Source organism: Sceloporus occidentalis, unplaced genomic scaffold, assembly GCF_023333645.1.
Source record: "Sceloporus occidentalis isolate IW3139 unplaced genomic scaffold, rSceOcc1.0.p SCAF_5, whole genome shotgun sequence".
Taxonomy (NCBI): domain Eukaryota; kingdom Metazoa; phylum Chordata; class Lepidosauria; order Squamata; family Phrynosomatidae; genus Sceloporus; species Sceloporus occidentalis.
In genome coordinates, this window is record NW_028316985.1 from 119,529,053 (window position 1) to 119,551,071 (window position 22,019).

Below are 22,019 nucleotides of genomic sequence, written 5' to 3' on the forward strand. Positions count from 1 at the left end.
AAGTGAAAAACTTCAATAGATCATATCTGATCTTGGAAGCTAAGCAGAGTCAGGCCTGATTAGTACTTGAAAGGAAAAGTACCAGGGAATACTAAATGTTATATGCTGTATTAAAAGGAAGGCAATGGCAAACCATTTCTGAATATTCCTTGCCTAAGAAAACCCCATGAAATTCATGGGGTTGGCATAAATCAGCAGGTTTCTTGAAGGCATGTCATGTTTGCAAGTAAGGTTTTCAAAAAAGGTGACTCAAGGTGAAAGTACAGGTTATAGTGCTACTGCCAAAATGGGTACCTGGGCCTTCCCTTTCTACATTATGCAGATTCACATACCCTCTTTCTTGAGATCATGTTTCCCTGCTTCTTCTCTATGTTGATGCCTTGCTGCTGGGGGCATGGTGAGAAAATCTAGAATGTTATGATATAATACAGTGGTTCTCAAACTGTGGGGTGGGTACCCGATGGGGGGCATAAGAGTTGCTTAAGGGGGGTGCAAGACTTGGAGGCCCTGATCTCCCCTCTTTTCCCTCTTCCCAAACCTATTCTGTCCTGGAAGGGAAGAGAAAGGCAAAGAGGATACTTGGAGCCTCTATCTAGAGGAGGAAGAGGATGGCTACTTTCTTATAAAATGTTAACATATGAAATACGGTATATAAATATGTGTATGAAAATATGCACACTAACCAATTTTTAAAAAAAATCATATACTACATTGGGGAGGGGCGTGACATCCACATGTAGATATAAAGGTGGTCATAAGGATAAAAAGTTTGAGAATCACTGATGTAATATATTATGTGATCCTCCATGTTATGGGGAGATGGAGTAAAAGGAGCATCATTTTGGTAGTGGCCCATGTCAGTCATACTTTGCAATTTCATCCTCAGAATTTGCAGTACCCATCCTGCCGCCACTCTCTTTACTGGATATGTAGAAAAGCATCAGGGATATTTGTTTCCCTGTCAGGAAGGATCTCACCTGATTCCATTTTACTGGATCTGCATCTCTTAAAGGCATTAGAGTTTACTACCAAGATAACCATTTTACTTGCTCATCCTTTACAGTGGCTTTTCTTCCCACCAGACCATAAAACAATTGTAGCAGAAGTGTAAAATAGTATATACTGTAAATATAAAATAGGAATAAATGTATATCTGTATGGTGAGAGAAAATCTTGTAGTTACTGTCCATAAGCCATTCTCCCTAGATACTCAGCAAAGTGTAATATCCGGACACGCCAAAGAAGATTATGTTGTTATTGATGGAAAGCAAGAGGCTTAATTGCATATTACTGAATGTAAGGAAATCACGTGTTTAGTGGAGCACACCAAAAGCACAACCATCCTAAATTCTATACATATGTCTTTTTCACAGGCTGATACACAAATTCACAGCAAATTGTATGCACTGGATATTAGCAAGTCCACCTCCTTCCATGTTTTGAGGGATAAGGGATCAGATGTCGCCAGCTTACTCCCACTGTACTGAATGAGCATATTTGGCATTTTTAAGTGTGTGGAGATGGGACAGGTTCAAAGCACAGGATTGTGAGCAGAGAAGATAACAATCTTAATGCCTTAATTGTTTTGTATACATTTTGATGAATGTGTTGATATGGTTTGTATCGAAATCAAAAAGTAGTTTTGAGAAAGGGCACAAAAGTCTACAAAAGAGCTCCAACCATGAATGCCACTGCTATTCATAGTGAACATGAACAGTCTATTGTTTATTTAGAGTGTGCACCAGCTATTAAAGGAAAATGTCATCACGAACTAATAATGGGAACAAAATGGCAAGTATTAATGACTTGTTTGGAACTCTGACATTTAATACTTGCTTCGCATTTCAGAGATATTGTAAGAGAAGTGACAGATGATAGCATTTAATAATTATATTTAAAATGTTGAGGGACTCCAGAAAAGTCTACAGAGTCCAGCCCTAAATAAAGCAACTGTAGCTCCAGCTCCACCTGTCCATATGGCAGCCTTACATTTTTAGACAACAAGTCTCAAAATCCTCTGAAAAGTTTCCAAACTCAGACTAATCATAGAATTATAGAATCATAGAATTGGAAGAGACCGCAAGGGCCATCCAGTCCAACCCCCTGTCATGCAGGAAATCCAATCAAAGCATCCCCAACAGATGGCCATCTAGCCTCTGCTTAAAGACCTCCAAGGAAGGAGACTCCACTACACTCCGAGGGAGTGTGTTCCACTGTCGAACAGCCCTTACTGTCAGGAAGTTCTTCCTAATGTTGAGGTGGAATCCCTTTTCCTGTAGCTTGCATCCATTGTTCCAGGTCCTGTTCTCTGGAGCAGCAGAAAACAAGCTTGCTCCCTCCTCAATATGACATCCTTTCAAATATTTAAACAGGGCTATCATATCACCTCTTAACCTTCTCCAGGCTAAACATCCCCAGCTCCCTGAGTCGTTCCTCATAGGGCAAGGTTTCCAGACCTTTCACCATTTTAGTCACCCTCCTTTGGACACGCTCCAGTTTTTCAATGTCCTTTTTGAATTGTGGTGCCCAGAACTGGACACAATATTCCAGGTGGGGCCTGACCAGAGCAGAATACAGTGGCACTATTACTTCTCTTGATCTAGACACTATACTTTTATTGATGCAGCCTAAAATTGCATTGGCCTTTTTAGCTGCCGCATCGCACTGTTGACTCATGTTCAACTTGTGGTCTAGTTGGACTCCCAGATCCCTTTCACATGTAGTTTCATTCAGCCAGGTGTCCCCCATCCTATATCTGTTGAACTGAATGAATAATAATGAAATAATGAAATAATATGTTGAACTGAATGAATGAACATTGAATACATAGGTGATGCTCTGAAAGTGTTATGGGGGGAGGGGGAAAGAAGCAAATGTTTTAGGGAACATCTCAATAAAAGCATATAAGAACATTCTTCACATCCCTGTCATAGTCATAATCTTCATTGCCCTGTGGTATTGAAACACTTCCAGATGATAATAATTTTCTTCAGGTTAGAATGAATATGTAGAACAACTTGCTTTGAGTAACACATACCACCTTCTACAATGGCTTCATTCATAGACATTTTTTTTCAATATTCAGGCCAGCTTATGCATCTGAATTACCACAGTGCACATGGAATCGAAAGCCTGTTTTCCTTTAGATATGTAGATCAATCTTTCCAAAAGACTTGAAGGTGGGGAAAGCACTACAATAACGAAAAGCAGTCATTATCTTTTTACCAAGATGAATAACTCCCCAAAGTCCAGGGACCACAACTTCTTTACCGGGAGACCCATGCTGAGAGGATCATATGTCCACACACTACTTCTGTTTTTAAAAATAGAATGTTCCATGTACTGTACATTCTAGGGGGCATGGGGGCAGTTTCACAATATTTTGACCCCTTGGGCTGGTTTAGGCCTACATGGTATGAAACAGCAGAGGATAATGCTTGGGTAAGAAATACTGTTGGACCAACCTTGCCTAACAGAATGATGGAATGACCCATCTAATCCCTTGTGCTCTCTCTCTCTCTGGATCTAATTTTTGGGTGGCGCAGGAGGCTGCAGGGATGTGGGGGATCAAAGAAAAATCCATCGTCTTTATTGACTTCATCTATATTGTTTGAAGAAATAAGCAGGATTGAAAGTACAGGTCTCCAAACACGTGGAGACAGCACATTGACTCAAAACCCATTTCAAAAGAAATTCTGTACCAGTTTTATCACTGCCCTACTGCACAGACAAAAGAAAAGCAGAATTAGGGGCAAGCCTCCCCACCACTGCTACCTATTCCTTGCTGTTCAGTGTAGAGAAAGGGCAACTTCTGACAGAGTCCTAAGGTCTTCTCCCATTTCTAGTCCTTCAGGCTAGAAGACTTGAAGAGACTGGAAGTTAAAGATGGCAAAACCTCCATCCGTGGTGTCTCGTGTTGCTTACCTGCATTTTCTAAACCACGTATCTGCCCCTGGCCCAGGGTGACCAGATCTCCTTCTATTCCAGGAAATGTCTTACATTTCAACTTTCTGTCAGGAGGAATTTCAAAATGTCCTCCATTTTGAGCATGACTAAGAAGCATGAATTTACATTACATTAGTTTTTTCAGCTTTTATTTGAACAGGGTTTTTTGTGTATTACAGAACAGTGTAATTTTTTGCTAGGAGCCTAAATAACAACAGCAATAGCAAGTACATTTCTATACCGCTTATCAGTGGACTTAAGCACTCCCTAAGTGGTTTACAAAGTGTAACCTAATTGCCCCCAACAATCTGGGTACTCATTTTAGCGACTTCAGAAGCATGCAAGCCTGAGTCAAGCTTGAACCCTTATGCTGGTATTGAACTCGCAACCTTATGGTTTTGAGTGAGTGCCTGCAGTACAGGCAATTATCCACTGCGCCACTCTTAAACTCAATAAGTACTACATTTTCTGTAATGCCCTACATTTTGCCATGCCTTGTCCTCCTTTGCAGTTATGACATCTGGTCACCCTGCCTTGGACCCATACTTCTCACCAGATGTGGCAGAAGCAAACCACCAAAACCATGAAGATAGCAGTATTGGATAGGCAAAAAGGTGTCTATTCCAAGAGGCCATTCAAGTGTAACCCTAAAAACAGCTATTCAGCCCCTGAAAGGTCACTTGGAACAACCTGTGTTGATGCTTAAAGGTGAGGGGGTCATTGTCCAGCTCAACAGACCAGTGTAATTTTTTGCTAGCAGCCTAAAGTCAATAAGAAGGAAGTCAGTTTAGCTACCTTGAAGAAGGGGGTCCACATCAGGATACTGTTCTTGAAAAGGTTAAATCATGAATGTGCAGTGACTCCTTTTGTTAGAACATGGGAAAATTACAGCAGCTCAGATGAAGAAGGCAAGATACCAGCAGGTTTTTATAGGAAGAAGAGACACATGATGTGTGTGAGTGTGTCTTTCTGCTAGCAGAGAAGAGAAATAATTCTTAAACAGTGGGGACAAATACCATACAACAGGTACAATCTGTGACAACTCTGTGTAAAGCTTAAATGTGCATTTATGTACTCTTAAATGCTAAAATTCTAACTAAACATTTAAATTTTAAATCTCTCTCTAGATAGCAATATTTTTGTGCTTTTCACCTATAAAATAAACTATCTGAAAAAAGATTTTTTTTAAAAAAAATGTGTGTGACTTTCTGCTTGTAATAACATTTTGAAGGTTTATTTCTGTCTGCCAAGAGACAATATGAAAACTTGACCTAAGCAGCACTGCACATATTTTGGATTTAATTTCATATCATTTTTTCCATAATATACATTAACTTTCCCTTAATTGGAAAAAATAACTCCGTATTGAAAGTACCTCGGTGAATCTGACAATCTTATATTTATAAAAAAGCACACACACACCCCTCTTTCTTTAGCGTCAATTTCCTCTAGATTTTTTTTTCACATCAAATGACAGGCAGGCAGACAAGACCTTTGGAAAATTTCCCGATAATTTATAAAATAAAAAATAGCAGTATTTTCTCTCCTACCTGAGTATGAGTCATTTAGCTATTTCAAGAAGGATATACCAAATTTTCCATTCCCTTGTTCAATAGATTTTAAGTGTGTTTAATTCTCATATGAAACATATGTCCAACTATTCATCACGACATTAGGGCAAGTCCTAAGAGGCATTATTTTTTGCTGGCATTCACATAAGTAAATATCATTGCTAAGTCATAATACAAAGACAGTGGAAGGCATAATTCTGCAACTGCTACAAATGACTGCTTATATAATGTCTACAAAAGATCATGCTGCTCATGCTTATTTCAGTTAGTCTCAAAGCTGCTACAAGATCTCTCTAAATACAGCTTACATAATGGTGAGATAGGTAAATTCTTCCAAGTGTCATTGGGGATCACAATAGGCAATATCTGCTGGTCTCCACCAACCATATACCATTTTTCTTTTATTCTGTGAAAACTTTTTCTGAAATTTACTTTCTAAGTCTACAGGTCTTAGTCTGTCAGCCATGGCCAGTGGTCTTCTTGACAAGGAGTTCTGAGAGTTGTAGTCCAAAAAAGTGACTTTCCTCAACCTTTTCAAGAACGGGAGAGACTTCTCTAGGTAGCCAAAAGCAAGTAAAGAATTAAGTCAAGCACAGAGGAGTAATATAAAGCAATTATGAAGGATGATATGAGACATAATTTAACAGTGCCTGAATCAACATATTCCTCGGTTCTGTCCAAAAGGCTGCAAGGGGGAGTCACAATATCAAGGAATTCCTAATTCACCACTTTATTCTTTTTATTCCTTCTTTTCATGTTCCTTACTTAGGCTACTGCCACACTGAAGAATTAATGGAGTTTGACACTGCTTTAACTGTCATGGCCCCATCCTATGGAATCCTTGGATTTGTAGTTTGTTATGGCACTAGAGCTCTTTGACAAAGAAAGCTAAATATATTACAAAACTACAAATCCCAGAATTCCATACCATTGAGCCAGGGCTGCAGTGTAGAAGACTCTAAATTTGTTGGTTCATTCTTGAAGCGCTTGACTTGATATCTCGCTTGAATTTGGCTGGGTCTTCAAACAGGTTGTGTCCTGTCGTATGATGACTTGTTTTACTTATTGTGAATAAAATATTTCCCAATGTAATCCTATAAACCTTTGCTTGGATGTAAAGGGCTGTACAGACCGTAGCCTGCAGCCGTATCTTTTAGTGTCAGATTGGAGCCCTAGGAACCACACGCCGCGACCCCGATCTTGCCTTTCTGTGGTGCAAAAAGGAGCCCCCAAAAGCAGCTCCTTTCTGCTCTGTGGAAAGGGCACCATAATCACTGGCGCCACAGCTTTTCAAGGCTGCATCATCTAGACGCAGTAGCAGAGGAGCACCATGACTCCACCTGCCTTGTGGTGTGGTGCACGGTGTCAAGCAGGTCTGGGCGCGGAGTCAGGGCATGTGTCGTGTGGACATCACACCCCAACTCCGCCCCTAGGCCAGCCTTTATGGCCGGTCTAAGTCCCACTTAATTCAGAATTATTCCCACATAAGTATGCATGGGATTTTAGCCTCAAAATACTGTACTTACATGACAGTAAACTCCATTGAACTTAATGAAGCTAACATGTGAGTTGACTTGCATGGGGCCATGCTGTCAGGTTCTAAAGAACCACTGAATATTAGTTTAACAAGATAATTGCCAGAGAAATTATTATGTTCCTTATTAACTGTTTCCCAGGCATTAATGATTTTACAGCCCTACATTTTCTGTAATCGTAATTCTTCATCAAACTCTCACTATTCATGAGAATTATTTATTGTTATACATATTTTTTAAAAAGTTCCCCATCTATACCTATTTAGTCTTTCTAAAGACTTGCACTTCTACTAGAAAAATCTTAAATGATGCAATGATTATTATTAGTGGTAGGACGTCTCCTTATCATTTTGTATGAAGGAGTCTTGCACTGATGAGAGGACAAGATGGCAGGTATTCAACTGGTGGCCTCTCCAAAAGGTATATGAAGTTATGAAGCAAAAAGATAATTAATTAATTAATTAATAATAATAATAATAATAATAAAGAAAGAACAAACAATATTAGGTATTTTAGTTCCAGGATGCACAAATCTGTAGCACAAATGGTGTTATCTACACTAGACAGTCACAGCAGTTTGACACCATTTAAAACTGCCATGACCCCATCCTATGGAATCCTAGGTTTTGTTGTTTGGTGAAGTGAGAGAATTCTAGTTCAGGGGGGTGCACCAGAACTGCCTAGTACTGAAATCTTCACCAAACTACAAGGATTCCACAAGATAGAGCCATGACAATTAAAGTGGTATCACACTGCTATAACTGTTAAGTGCAGATACACTTTATGTTCCTGCACATGTTCTGCTGAAATGAATGGCAGCTTCCGAAGAGCAACATTCATGGGTTCTGTCCTATTGGTTTGTTTATTATACAGCCCCTCCTGCTAGTCTTAAGAAGCTAATTTTACTTAAACTCTTTGTCTTCCTTCAAAAATTTTAAGATGTTTCTCTTATGGAGAAGCCAGCATTTTTACTTAGAATTTTATTTTAGGCAAAATTGAATAACTGTCTAGTCATGTGTAAAACTTTGCTGACAAACAGCACTAAGTTCTTCTGTGTTCCTTAGGTGTTTCTCAAGAGTTGTGTCCCGAGTCTCACTTAAAGTAAAATTCCTTGTGGATTTGAGGATTTCTATTTCTCCTAAGGTGTTTCCACTTGAGGACAAACCAGCAAATTTACTCTGATTTTCACTTTAGGTGGAGTTTGAGGACAACTTTTGCTGATGATCTGTTTTTGATGCATTCTGATACCCCCAAACTGGTTCCTAGACATTACCTTATGGTGTGTTTGTATGCCTTTTTTTGGAATAGAGCACAGGTGAGACAAATTGTGGTTCTCTAGATGTGGCTGGACTACAACTCCAAGCATCCTTCACTATACTATACTATACTATACTATACTATACTATACTATACTATACTGTTGGCTGTACTAGCTAGGGCTGATGGTAACTGCAGTCCAAGAACATTTGGAGGACCACATTTTGCTCACCCCTGGCCTATACCATGGCCTGAGAATACATTTTGTTATTTTTTGGTGGGATTAGGGCCTGATTTTTCCAATGTTGGGAGCTGGATTGCTTAAACTGGATTTCTTCAGCATCATTTACCCATGAAAACTTAGTCATTTTTGCAGCTGGGAAGTGAGAGCTTTTTCTGTGGGCTTCTGAAAACAATGACTTTGAATAACAGGAGACACTGGGAGGGTAGACTGTTCCTTTAAAAGAAAGAATCTGTTGTTAACAACAAAGAATGGGCCCAGCCAGTGTGAACTAAGAAGTAATTTCAACATTGAACCAGCTGAGCTAAAGCAAGATTTGAAATGTGTCTGTTATAAATTAAGGCAAATGTTTTTACATTCACCATGACTGTTAATGCTGAATACTAGAGTATTCATGGCTGTACCATTACTGTTGGATTGGAACAATCTGAGAGGTAGATTTAAACCATGCTTGTCCCCTTCTCCAACTAATATGCCATTTGTTTTATTTTTCAGCAACAGTTGGCCAAGAATATTAAATTTGGCCAACCCCCACAAATGACAGTTTCCGTGAAGGCAATTGGGGAAGCCAGTACTAGCTTGGAAGCAGATGTGCTATTGAGTAGCCCAATGGAAACAGAGACACAGCAGGATGTGGTCCTTCCAGAAAGCCATAATAAAGTAAGCATTTAATCTGGACATATTCCTATTGTTGCTGGAATAACTGAGATATAGCTATGGTGTCCACAGGAACATAGCACAGTTCACTGAAGTTTTTTTTTTAATGGACACACAGATTTTATAGGCCTTAATAACTTTCTGCCTAATGCAATTTATATATGCTTGGGAACAAATGGCGCCTCTCCTGGAGTCATGGTTCTTATTGTCCCAATATAATAATAATGATCATTTTTAAAATTTAAGTCCCACAAGCACTTTCCATCTCCTTAACTATAAAAATACAGTGATTGTAAATTAATAACTACCAGTGGATTTCCTCCTTGCTAAAAATATCCCAAATCTACTGCTGTGGTCTCCCTTATCCAAAATATTCCAAAAACCAAAACTTTTTTCATGGCTGACTGAGATCGTATCAGCTTTGTTTTCTGATGGTTCAATGCACACAAACTTTGTTTCATGCGCAAAAGTATTACATCTGTTGTATAAAATTACCTTCACACTATGTGTATATTGTATAAAATTACCTTCAGGTTATCTGTATAAGATGTATATGAAACAAAATGAATTCTGTGTTTAGACTTGGATCCCATCTCCAAGATACCTCATTAAATACATATATGCCAATACAGATATTTCAAAATTGAACAGACAGACAAAGAAAATCTGATATCCAAAACACTTCTGGTCCCAAGCATTTCAGATAAGGGTGAACTTTTCCAAAAGACAGAGGCAGCTCGGCTGAGGAACTTGAGAATGTGTCATAAAGCCTACAGGGGTGGGAGTTCATACTTCCCCATAATTATTATTATTATTATTAACCTTTATTTATGAAGCGCTGTAAATTTACACAGCGCTGTACATGCAATCTTTTAGTTAGACGGCTCCCTGCCCTCGGGCTTACAATCTAAAAAGACATGACACAGAAGGAGAAGGGAGTGGTGGCGGGAAAGGGTAAGAGGTCCAGCAGTTCCTCTCTACCTCCGAGGCCTGGACCAAGGCAGATGGACTGGAGGGAGGGCTTGGTTTCATAATGGATGGTTAATTTTCATCCAAGGAAAATACATACTCTCAAGTAGGATAATACATATACAATACATAGCAATACAGGAAATGGTTCGATAAACAGGCAACAAATAATGAATGTGAATGGTAGTTTGATAGTGGAAATTTAATGATTTGCATGACCAGATGACATATTGGTTTGGTTTTTTTAAATTTCTACTGCCTGGGAATTGATAAATAGGCAAAGAGAAGATGTTTTTTTTGCAAAGAACCAAATGCAAATGTTTTAAAAAGGAATTGATTTGGGAGGTGAAATGAATAAATGAAGAAAACTCGATTTGGCCAAATTTCAGCAATGAGGGTGTTAAAAAGTAGATCTGTGACAACAAGATTAATTTATAAAACAGCTTGAGTCAGCAATCTTGAACTTCGAACCTTGAGATAAACTGTTTCCTTTGTAGGCTTTCAGGGAAGCAAAATGAATTACAAGCAGAGAAGGCCTGTTTCATGGGGCAGCTGGCTTATAATATAGATATGAATTCAGAAATTTTCAGAGAGCTCTATGAAAAGTTTTTCTTCAAACTCATAGCATACTCTGTGTGCATTTCTTCAGATGGACTTGAAGGGATACATTATCTTTCAGTTGGTGGGACAGACTTTTTAGAATCCACTTATTTTTCTAAGTGCTTCGTACAAAGCAGGATATTGCCAGATGTCCTTAGTGTTTTGCTTTCTCAATTTGTGCTTCCCCTCTCATTCTCTCTTTGTTTCTTTTTTATGTGAAAGATTTTTGCTTTCTTAAATTGTATTTTGATTATTCTTTTGATGAGGTCTTATAAGAAAATACACATCCATATATTCAGAATTTTAGAATGTGATTTTTGTTTCACTATAAATATCCTAAAGGCACTAGATTCTGTTTTGGAAGATAGGTATGGCCAGCCCTGGTTAGTACTTGGATGGGAGACAGTAGAAGATGCTGGGACATCCCCTGTAAACCTAACTATATGGAGCAGGAGAGATCGCCATCTTGTTCTTTGTCCAAAAGTCTTGGACCAGCCCTGTCCTCAGTACCTCTTTTGAATTTATTCCACCAGCTGTCATAGTCATCGTTAGATACCAGTAGTTGTCATTTATGATAAATGTAATCTTTTTGTTTTTCTAGGTAGGTAGTATGCCAGATTCATTACTCCCTGAAAGTGTGCACAGAACAAGGCATGGAGGAGAAGAGAAGGTAACAGTCGTGTATGGCTAACTGCATTTCATTTCAAAGAGCCTTTTCACGTATTCAGTCTATAGCTGTCCTGGATTGTCAAACCTGCCCAAAGTGATTCAGACTGATTTGGACTTGATTCAGATCCAGTTTGGACTCAATCCAGATTGGTCTGAATTAGCGTAATTCATTTTGAGGTTAAGGTGATTAGGTTAGACAGTCTTTGTAAATAATTTCAAGTTAACTCGTGAAGTAAGCATAGTGTTATGGAACTGGATGGAGGAGCATTGAAGTTGTTGGCTAAAATGAAGTCCTAGGAAGCAGAGAAACAGGGAGCCCACAAGCTAAATGGCTAAAAGAAGAGGAGAGAGTAGACAGTACAGTAAAACAATTCTACTTGGTAAAAGCTTTTCCCATCACCATGCCACTGTGATGGGCCAATCTCCACCTGATAAAATTATCTCATCCACTTCTTAAATGTTTGCTGGATCTGTATCTCCATCGTAGCATTATGCAGTTTGACACTCATTTTACTGCCATGGCTCATTGCTATGGAATTCTGGTGTCTGTAGTTTTGTGAACTGTTTAGTCTTCTCTGTCAGAGAGATTTAGTGTCACAACAAACTACAGTTTCTAGGATTCATAGCATTGAGTAATGTCAGTTAAAGCTGCGTCAAACTGCATTAATTGTGCATTGTGGCAGCAGCCAAGGTCTAAATCTAAGGGAGGGGTGAGAACCAAGAAATAGTAGGGTGTGGTTGGGAACTGATTTAAGCTTAAGTTTGGTTTTAGGACTCCAGTTAAATATAACTGCAGAAGCTCATGTAAACACATCTTATAAAATCTAGAATATTGGAAGTATGAAAAATGCTACACTACAAAAATAAACTACCTATTCTTTGTTCTCTGCTGCTGTTGCTATTATCTTGGTGACATTTTTGACTGGTTTCTGCAAGGCAATTAAGGAGATGATTAAACAAGGGCAAATAAATATTAGACTAAAAGGCAATTAATCTAATTTTGCATGAAACTACAAGTTAATATGAGCTTAACCTTGGTAAGGTAATTAACTAGTGTCCCTTCCTAAATATTTAAATTTCAGATGTCTCCTATCAGCTGTTTTTAATGAGAAGGAAAATACATAATAGTTTATTAAAGATAAAGGGAACTGTATTGAAGCAGGCAAATGGTTAATAGATAGTGGCTTATTGACTGGGAAATTCTTAGAGTTACAGTTCTATAAAGTAACATTTCTGGGTTCTAGTTCATCCAAGGTATTTTCCCTTTTAAAGAAAGATTCTAAGGATTTGGCCTATAATGCCTGCAGCAAAATAGCAATAGCAAGTACATTTCTATACAGCTTATCAGTGGACTTAAACACTCCCTAAGCAGTTTACAAAGTGTAACCTAATTGCGCCCAACAATCTGGGTACTCATTTTAGCGACCTCGGAAGGATGCAAGCCTGAGTCAAGCTTGAGCCTTTCCGCTGGTATTGAACTCGCAACATTATGGTTATGAGTGAGTGGCTGCAGTATAGGCATTTAACCACTGCACCACCAGGATCTTGTAATCTTGCAATCTTTTGTTCCTCTATAGCTAGAGATGAAAAATAATTTGGGTGATTTTAAGATATGAAATGTCCCATTTCGCATCTCCTGAGAATCCTTGTGAGACAAAGCACACCTTGGAGTAATCCTTTTTGTTCTGAATAGAGCAGGCCAATCGAATACATTAGATTTTTCTATGTGTTGACTAACCATACAATGCTTGACTGAATTGTCTATTCTAGTTGGGTCTAACCAACAAGATGCCAATCTGTGTTTAATAAATTTGCTTGCTTGTGAGATTTGAAGTATGTTGGTTACATGAAAACATGCTTACATTTTTTTTTAAAAAGGAAAGAGATGTTTTTTAGAAAATGCTAACAAATTCCCATGTGAGAAAGAGGAAAAAAACAGTCTCAAAACCATTATGAAAGTACAGGATGGGAATGCAGGTTGAATTAAAAAAAAACACATGAAACTGATTGTTTTTCATATCATTAGCTATTGCTGCTTTTTTCTTGGTGGTGCATACTGTTTATGATTTTGAATGCTCTGGGAACACGTGAGCTACCTAATTTGCTGTTAATGTCAATATGGAATTAGTAAAGAATAAAGCAAAGTATGGCTAACACTGTTCTTCTGTTTTGATCATTGTACCAATATACAGCTGTAGCCCTGTAAATTGCAGTGGCAGGAGTAAATTAGATGGTGAGCAGTCGGAGTCTACAAAAATCTGGATTTGCCAGTTTGCTTGAGGGCCTTACGCTCTCAGCAGCAGCTTCAATGAAAGAGAAATGAAGAAATGCTGTGCCAGTAGGCAGCTGTAATAGTTACAGAAGACAACATCTGAACTTTCATTGAATTCATTTCTGGAAATGCTGTTGAATTTTAAAATGTCCTTTGTTTTAACTTTGTGAATACTGCTGTTTAAATCAAGTTGGCTTCTGTGTGTAATATGTACAGGTTGCTCCAGTGAAGTCATCGTCTCGGCCAAAACGACATCATTCACCCTCCGGCACAATTGAAACAGTCAACCTTGATGCAATCCCCCTGGCGATTGCTCGTCTGGACAACAGCGCAGCAAAGCACAAACTCTCTGTCAAGCCAAAGAATCAGAGGGTTTCTAAAAAGCACAAGAAATTATCAAAGGTATTGAATAGATTTCTGTACTCAAATACTGAAAATAGATCTGCACTTCAGCTGTTTACCATAAGTTGCACATCACTTTGTGCAACATTTGAGTCTGATCTAACAATACATTATTCATTAGGCATGTGCATGAAACAACATCACAAAATTCAGGACTTTCATTGCCATGAGATACAACAATGGCTACTGAAATAAATCCCTAACCAAATTAGATAGTTTATTTCCGTTTAACCCCCCCCCCCCCCCCCCCAGGATAGTGTATTTCAATAAAAACAAGTATTCATTGTACAGACTAGCAGATTTAACAGATATTTATATGTTAATATAAAATATAACATATTTATCATTTAAAAATTGTATTGGATTTTTAAAGTATGAGTACAAAATATAAGAAAAAAGGAAGGGGAAGTACAATGGGCTTGGCGTAGATGTAACAGATTTATTGTGATATAAGCTTTTGTGTACTAGTCTATCAAACACATGAATTGTTATCCTAAATTACAGCCATACGCAGCCGGTGGGATAGGGAGGAGGAGGTGAAATTGTGAATGATGAAGATCAGAATTAAATAAAATGCAGAAAGTACAGGCAATGATAATTAGTTAAGAATACAGTGGTGCCTCGGGTTACGAAATTAATTCGTTCCGCTGTCAATTTCGTAACCCGAAAGGCTTTCGCAAGCCGAATCCCCATAGGCGCTAATGGGGAAAAGCCGCGATTTGGTGTGAAATCGCGCAGAAAAGCACCAAAAGTTTTTTCGTAACCCGAAAAAACTTTCTTAACCCGGAAAATTTTTTTTAAATTATTTTTTTTCGTATCCTGAAAATTTCGTAACCTGGGTATTTCGTATCCCGAGGTACCACTGTACCAGAATAATTTTCATTGGGGGAAGGGGGAGGCATTGTGCAAGGAGATGTTGAATATCTCCACCTTGGTGTCCAGACAGACTCATGTAACCACAGATAAGACAAGTGTATGCCACCAAGAGAATCCTGGCCTACGATTTGCAGCTTACAAAGCATGATCTACAGCTGCTCTGCTGCTAAGTCTGGTGACTCCCTTAGTTCAGAAATTCCAGGCTTCAGTGCTAAAGCAGAAAACCTTTATTCAGTAACTATAGGTCTACACCAGAGATGTTTGTTGTCAGAACTAAACAGCAAGGGTAAGTGAAGCTGAATTAAGAAATGCACACTTTCAAATGGGGGGGGGGGTGTATTTTCTCATTTGTTACAAAAGCAAAACAACCTTGTTCATCTCACATTCCCATACCACCACAACCCTTCCTGATTTCTTTCCCTGCGAAATGACCTTGAGTAGGCTTGAGCCCAGGCATAGTCCCTTCTCTGTGTTATTTCAGGACACAGGAACGTAAACAACAACTTCTCACAATGAACACCTCACTGCATATCCCATCACATATTTCAGTATGCCAAAACACTCTAACCCTAACTACACATTTTTCTGTATTTTCACTCAGTCCATGGCAATCATGATGCATGATGCAGCTCCTAACAGTGTTGCAGAACATACTTATATAATACTGGCACACATCTCTTGATTTGCTTATTTGTAGTAACACTATGCATAAGTGGCTCAGCAGCAGTCCAGGTCCAGCATGGTCCAGCAGTCACAATAAATGAAATATAGGCTAATAGCATGTTATTCTGAAGCTGCATGCAGCTGCAGTTGCACCAGGGTGATAAGTGTTTTTGTTAGCTGTGTCCTAAGGTTGCTGTGGTCTTCTCTTTCCTTTCCAGAATATAATTCCATTGAATGGTTAAATATTTTGATGAATCTTTACTTGGTTGCTTGAATATATTTTATTATTCATTATGATGTTCATTTGTATATGGCAAAAAAATCTAAAAAGTGCAAGGAATCATAATGAACTCCAAGCACGTAAAATAATTAATTTACGACATGTCAACCCACTAAACCCTTCAGCATATTTAAAAATGCCAAGTAAATCTGTTTGTTTTTTCCTGACACTAGGAGCTACAAAGTGTATCAGTGATTGAATTTGAACCAGAAGTCCTAGAACCAATACGGTGTGAAGATAAAGTCTCAAAACAAAATGGCCATCATGCAGACAAGCCAATCCAGGATAGAGAAAACTATGAACAAGACGCGAAAGGCAAAAGAAAGCAAGATAATAATTGGGTGAACCTTGAGACTGAGAAAAAATTACAAATGGCTGAAGCAGAAGTAAAAAGCCATATGGAAAACAAAAGACTTCAAGAATTTGAGGAAGATCAAAGACAAATAGAAGGGAAAAAGCAGAAGCTTCAGGAAGAAGAGCAGTGTTTAAAAATGGAAGACAGAAAGGGTCAAGAAGAGAAGAAAGCTCATGAAGAGCAAAGACCTCAAGAACTTCAGCTGCAGTGGCACCAAGGACAGGAAGAACAAAGAAAGAAGGAAAAAAGATCTCAGGAACTGGAGGAACCTATGTACTTAGAATGTGATCATCTGGAACTAGAGGCACTAAAGCAAAAAGAACTAGAGGGACAAAAGCAACAAGAAGAACAAAGACAACATGAAATGGAGGAACAAAAACAATGGGAAGAGCAAAGACAATGTGAAGTGGAGGCACAACGGCAGCTGGAAGAGCAAAGACAACATGAACTGGAGGCACAAAGGGAAGAGGAGGAGCAAAGAAAATGTGAACTGAAGGCACAACAACAGGAAAAACAAAGACAGCATGAACTGAACATACAAAGACAACAGGAGGAACAAAGCAAATGTGAACTGGAGGCAGAAAGACAACAGGAAAAACAAAGATATCGTGAGCTAAAGGCACAAAAGAAATGGGAAGAGGAAAGACAATGTGAACTGAATGCACAACAAGAAGAACAAAGACAACATGAACTGGAGGCACAAAGGAAACAGGAGATGGAAAGACAACTTAAAATAGAAGCACAAAGGAACTGGGAAGTGGAAAGACAACATGAAATGGAAGCACAAAGGAAATGGGAAGAGCACAGAAAACGAGAACAGGAGATAGAAAGACAACAGGAAGAACAAAGACAACGTAAAATGGAGGCACAAAGTCAGCAGGAAGAACAGAGGCGACATGAACTGGAAGTACAAAAGCAAGAGGAAGAGCAAGATCAACATGAACTGGAAGCACAAAAGCAATGGAAAGAACACAGGCAATGTGAAGTGAAGGCCCAAGGCCAATACGAAGAGGAAAGACAAAAAGAACAGGAAGAAGAGAGTCCATCAGAAGCTGAAGATAAAAAGGAACAGAAGAGACATGGAGAAATAAAGGAGAAAAAAACTTACGACAAGTTGTTCCAGCATGGATTGAAAAACAAAAGACAACAAGAAGAGAAGCAGAAATGGCAAGAAAAACAAAAACATTGGGATTCAGAAGAGAAGGGAGAACAAGAGTTGAAAGAAGAAATACACAAGTCTGAAAAACATGATGAACGGAACAAACAAATATTTCAGGGGCAAAAAACAGGACAGAAACAAAAAGAACTAGAACAAACTAGAACTCTAGAAGGTGAAGGTGGTTTGCACAGGAAAGGGAGAACCATGAAGCTGGAGAAACAAAAGAGACCAGAGCAGCAAAAGGAAAACCTGAGGGCAGAGCAAATGAGCAGTAATGATCAAAAGCAGCAAGAACTTGAGAAGCAAGTTAGGTCACCAAAACATGGAAAATGTGAAGCAGCAGAATTCAAACCACCACTGGACAAAAAGATAGTGCAGCAAGAAGAATTAACACAAAGGGTATTGGAACAAAAACTAGTAGAACAGAAAACACTGAATTTAGAAGTGCTGCAGCCACTGGAAAAGCCAAAAGAACAGGATAAATTCTCCCAGTTGCAACTGGCCAAAAATGTGAATGTAAACGAGAAACATTTGGAAACCACAAAGAAAGCACTTTCATGTAAAGAAGAAACAAGCCAGCAAAAGTCAAACCAGACAGACAAAGGGCAGGAGAAAGAAGAAACTTTAAAGCACCGTGAGAAAAAGAATGTTGAAGCTCAGGAGCAGGAAAGGATTCTTGGAGAAGAGCTACGATGGCAGGAAGTTGATGCAAGGCAAACTATGCCCAGGGGATTTACTTTTCAAGTATCATCTGGTGAAAAACAAATTATATTTCAGAAAGTGAATCTGAGCCCAGTTACTCCTGTTAAAGAAACACCAGCTCCTTCCACCACAAGAGAATTTAAGACTCCCAAATGTATCAAAAGTTCACATGATATCCCAACCTCTTTGTGTGTCCCACATACTGCAATTTTGGTCACTGGAGCACAGCTGTGTGGCACTGCAGTAAACCTCAATCAGATCAAAGATACAGCTTGTAAATCTTTCCTTGGCTTAACAGAAGAAAGAAAAACAGCAGATTTGGCTCCAGCAGACAGTGCTCAGAAACCATCTCCTGATGCCAAGCTTTGGAGCAGTAAAATGAAGCATGCTCAAGATCCACAAGGCAACCAAGCCATATTAGCTGAGTGGGCTTCAATTAGGTCAAAAATCTTAAAAAGTGCAGAAAATGGTAAACATAATGAGAAAGACAAGGGAAGCCTCAGTAGGCATAGTGATGATTGGACACCGAAAGGGCGAAGTGCTTCCCACAGTAATTTACGGAAGACTTTGTCTGCAAATGCAAAGTTTTCTATAACTCCAGCATGGCAAAAGTTTTCAGAACTCTCAAAGACTAATGCAGACACTGAGAATAAAGTTGGCCCTGAAGCAGAGAACACAGTAGCAAAAGAACTGGGACCATCCACTGTCCATGCAAACAAAGAGGCAGTTCATACTGAGGGACTGACAAGTGTAGTGAATGTACCTAGATTGTCTACGAGTAAAATTGAAGTGCATCATGTGGTGGCAGATAACACAGAGGGCTGTAAGTTTGCCAAAGACCTTCCATCTTTTCTTGTTCCAAGTGGCCCGCTAAGTAAAGAAATACCCCAGTCAGAAACCTCTCCTAATATGGAAACTCAGCAGAATGTTACTACAAGGAAACTGGAGAGAGTTTCACCAAATGGAGAAGAAAGTGTGTCCCCATTTGGTGTAAAATTAAGAAGGACCAACTATTCTTTGCGTTTTCACTATGATCAGCAAGCAGAACAAAAGAAGAAGAAAAGATACAGTGCAGGAGATAGTTTTGATGGTGTTCCAACTCCTCTGGTCACCCCAGAGAGTGAACAAGATGCAAGTAAACTTTTTTCCAAGGCAAGTAAATTTCCTAGCCAAGAGCCAAAGGATGCCATTGTTAATTCTGGAAAGACCTCATCAGCTAACATTCACCAGAACTACTCTACAACTACCCCAATATCTCTACCAAGTATCAGTCATGTGTCTGTACCTAGTCAAGAGAAAACTGTCTGTAAATCACCACTCCTACAAAAGCCTGCATTGGCTCCAAAGCCCACCAGCCAAACCCCACCATCATCTCCTCTCTCAAAAATACGCAATCCTCCTGTAATTGAACCATTAGGGCAAAGGGTGAGTAAAGCTGAACCAGTTACCACTTGGAGGAAAACTGAAGCTAAAGGGAGTACTCTGCTTTCACAAGCACCGGAAGAAAGCAAGAATGAAGAGGAAGAGTCTAGGGAAAAGAAGTCATTTTTCCCATCCATTACCATGCCATGGAGAGAGAAAACAGAGAAAAAAACAGAGCCTCTTAAAAAAGGTAGGCAAAACTGTAGTTCCTACATGTAACTCTATGATGATGTCAGTCTTAAACAGTTACCTTAGTTGTTGTTTTGTATGTGAGCAACATTTTCTTGATAATATGCTAGTAGATCTATATGTTCACACATCTATATGTTTTTCATGCTTAAATTATTGTCATGTGAAGTGATGATTTTCATGGATGAAAACAACTGCCAGAATCCTATATCACCTTTTACTTAAGGTAACTTTATGTATACTTAGCTAAGTAGCTGAGACGCTACAAAAACCCTGTTAAGGAATTGTGAAGATGTGTATTGGGACACCAGAAAGAGCACATCATTGGACACTGTGTGTTGTTGGGCACTGTTTATTGGGTACTTTGCCACTTCTGCTACATAGTAATGTAACAGCAGCCCTCTAATTCATACAGAAGTTACAAAACTGACCAATTTTAATTCCACTTATGAAGATGTACTTTTATTCCTGCCAACCATCTTAGATGAGACCTCACAGGAACAATTTTTTACACAATCCCACATTACAGCAGACATTCAGCTCTGTGTCATTGTGATTCACCTGTGTGTATAAATGTACTACAGTAAATTCCTGCTCCAAAATTCCTGTTCTGAATTCCTGTGCCTAATATTGACATTGGAACATGAACTGGTACTGTATGCATTTCTGGTTGTATGTGTTTGCTTTGAACAAAAACGAGCTTTGTGGAGACATTGTTGTTGTTGTGTGTCCTCAAGTCATTTCTGATTTGTGGCAGCCCTAAGGTGAACCTATCAGAGTTTTCTTGGCAGAATTTCTTCAGAGGGGGTTGCCTTTGCCTTCCTCCAAGGCTGAGAGTGTGACATGCCCAAGGCCACCCAGTGTTTTTCTGGTCTCTAGAGTCCTAATCCAGCATTCAAACTACTACACCATGCTGGCTCTCTTTGGAGCCCTACATGGTTGTAAAAACTGCAGCAAGCATATGCAACTCAGAACACAGATTTATTGGTTGCTTTCTATATATGGTTATAGAGAGCCAGCATGGTATAGTGGTTTGAGTGTTGAACTAGGACTCTGGAAGACCAAGGTTCAAATCCCAATTTAGCCATTGAGTGATCTTGGGCAAATCATCCTTCATAGTCTTACAGGAAGGCAACAGCCAATTTCCTCTAGATAAATTTGCTCAGAAAGCCATATGATAGGAACACCCTAAGTAAGAATTGAGGGATCATAACAGTAACAAATACATATACCTGAAGAAGTGTCTTTCCAAACCTGTTCACATGTAGGAAAGCGGGCACTGCTGAAATAGGTATAAAATAGCCCTTGTTGTGCAATATAGCTCAGAAACAGATTATCTGGATCATTCATGAACAGGGAAGATGACTGTGGAAGCTGGAAACTATACAAAATCTGTAAGGAGGAGCACAGAGTCATAGTTGCCCCTCTGTTTGTGCAGACCAGATCCGTGACCCTCGCTTACTTATGGGGAGAAAATGGAGGGGGTTAAAATGGGGGTGCGGGCGGAACGGCTGACTGTAACTGCAAGCAGTGGAATTTTCTTCAGAAGAAATGATAAATACTGAAAAAGTTATATTGGCGGGTTACACACCGCCATTTAGTACGTAATGAATACGTACTAGGGTTAGGAAGGGGCGGTGCTTCCGCACCCCCCTAACCCTAGTACGTATTCTGTACGTATAATATGGCGGCGGCCGTTCCACATGGCCTCCGCCATATTTACGTATTGGATGCTGTGCATCCGCACGTGTCGTGGCGTCTATGACGTCGCGAGTGCGCCCCTGGCGCCTCGCGATGTCGTAGAGGTGCCGCTTAAAGAAGCTCCATTTTGGAGCTTCTTTTTCGGTTCGTGCGGGAGCCGCGCGGTGTGGCTGCTGCGGCTCCCGCACGGAGTAAACGGCGGTGGCGGCAGACCACCGCAAAGCGGCGGTTTATAACCCGCCATTGTCTCCACAATATATAATAATAATAATAATAATAATAATAAACTTTATTTTTAGCCCGCCTTTCCTAGGATCAAGGTGGGTTACATCAGTCAAAAACACAACACAATCAATGAACAATAAAGTTAAAATACAGAAAATACAAAGAATATAACAGCTATTAAAATACATCTAAAAATTATCCAACAAGCACAGAATTGCAAAAACAATGAGGAGAGAGAAGGGGGCTACACTGGAATGTTAGGGGTAAGCCTGCTGGAACAGAAAAGTTTTAAGCCCCTTTTTGAAATGGTCCAGGGAGGTGGCTTGCAC

The 22,019-nt window shown here is 39.3% G+C and overlaps 1 protein-coding gene across 6 annotated transcripts in view; it reads left to right on the forward strand.

Annotated features, from left to right (window-relative positions):
• Nucleotides 1-22,019, forward strand: part of LOC149312744 (capping protein-inhibiting regulator of actin dynamics-like) — an 84,210-nt gene that overhangs the window by 48,873 nt on the left and 13,318 nt on the right. For all 6 annotated transcript variants that reach the window (XM_089525270.1, XM_089525265.1, XM_089525267.1 and 3 more), the window contains exons 4-7: nt 9,045-9,209; nt 11,377-11,445; nt 13,933-14,118; nt 16,111-19,765. In XM_089525270.1, coding sequence (XP_089381396.1) covers nt 9,045-9,209; nt 11,377-11,445; nt 13,933-14,118; nt 16,111-19,765 — 4,075 coding nt within the window. The remainder of the gene's footprint in view (nt 1-9,044; nt 9,210-11,376; nt 11,446-13,932; nt 14,119-16,110; nt 19,766-22,019) is intronic.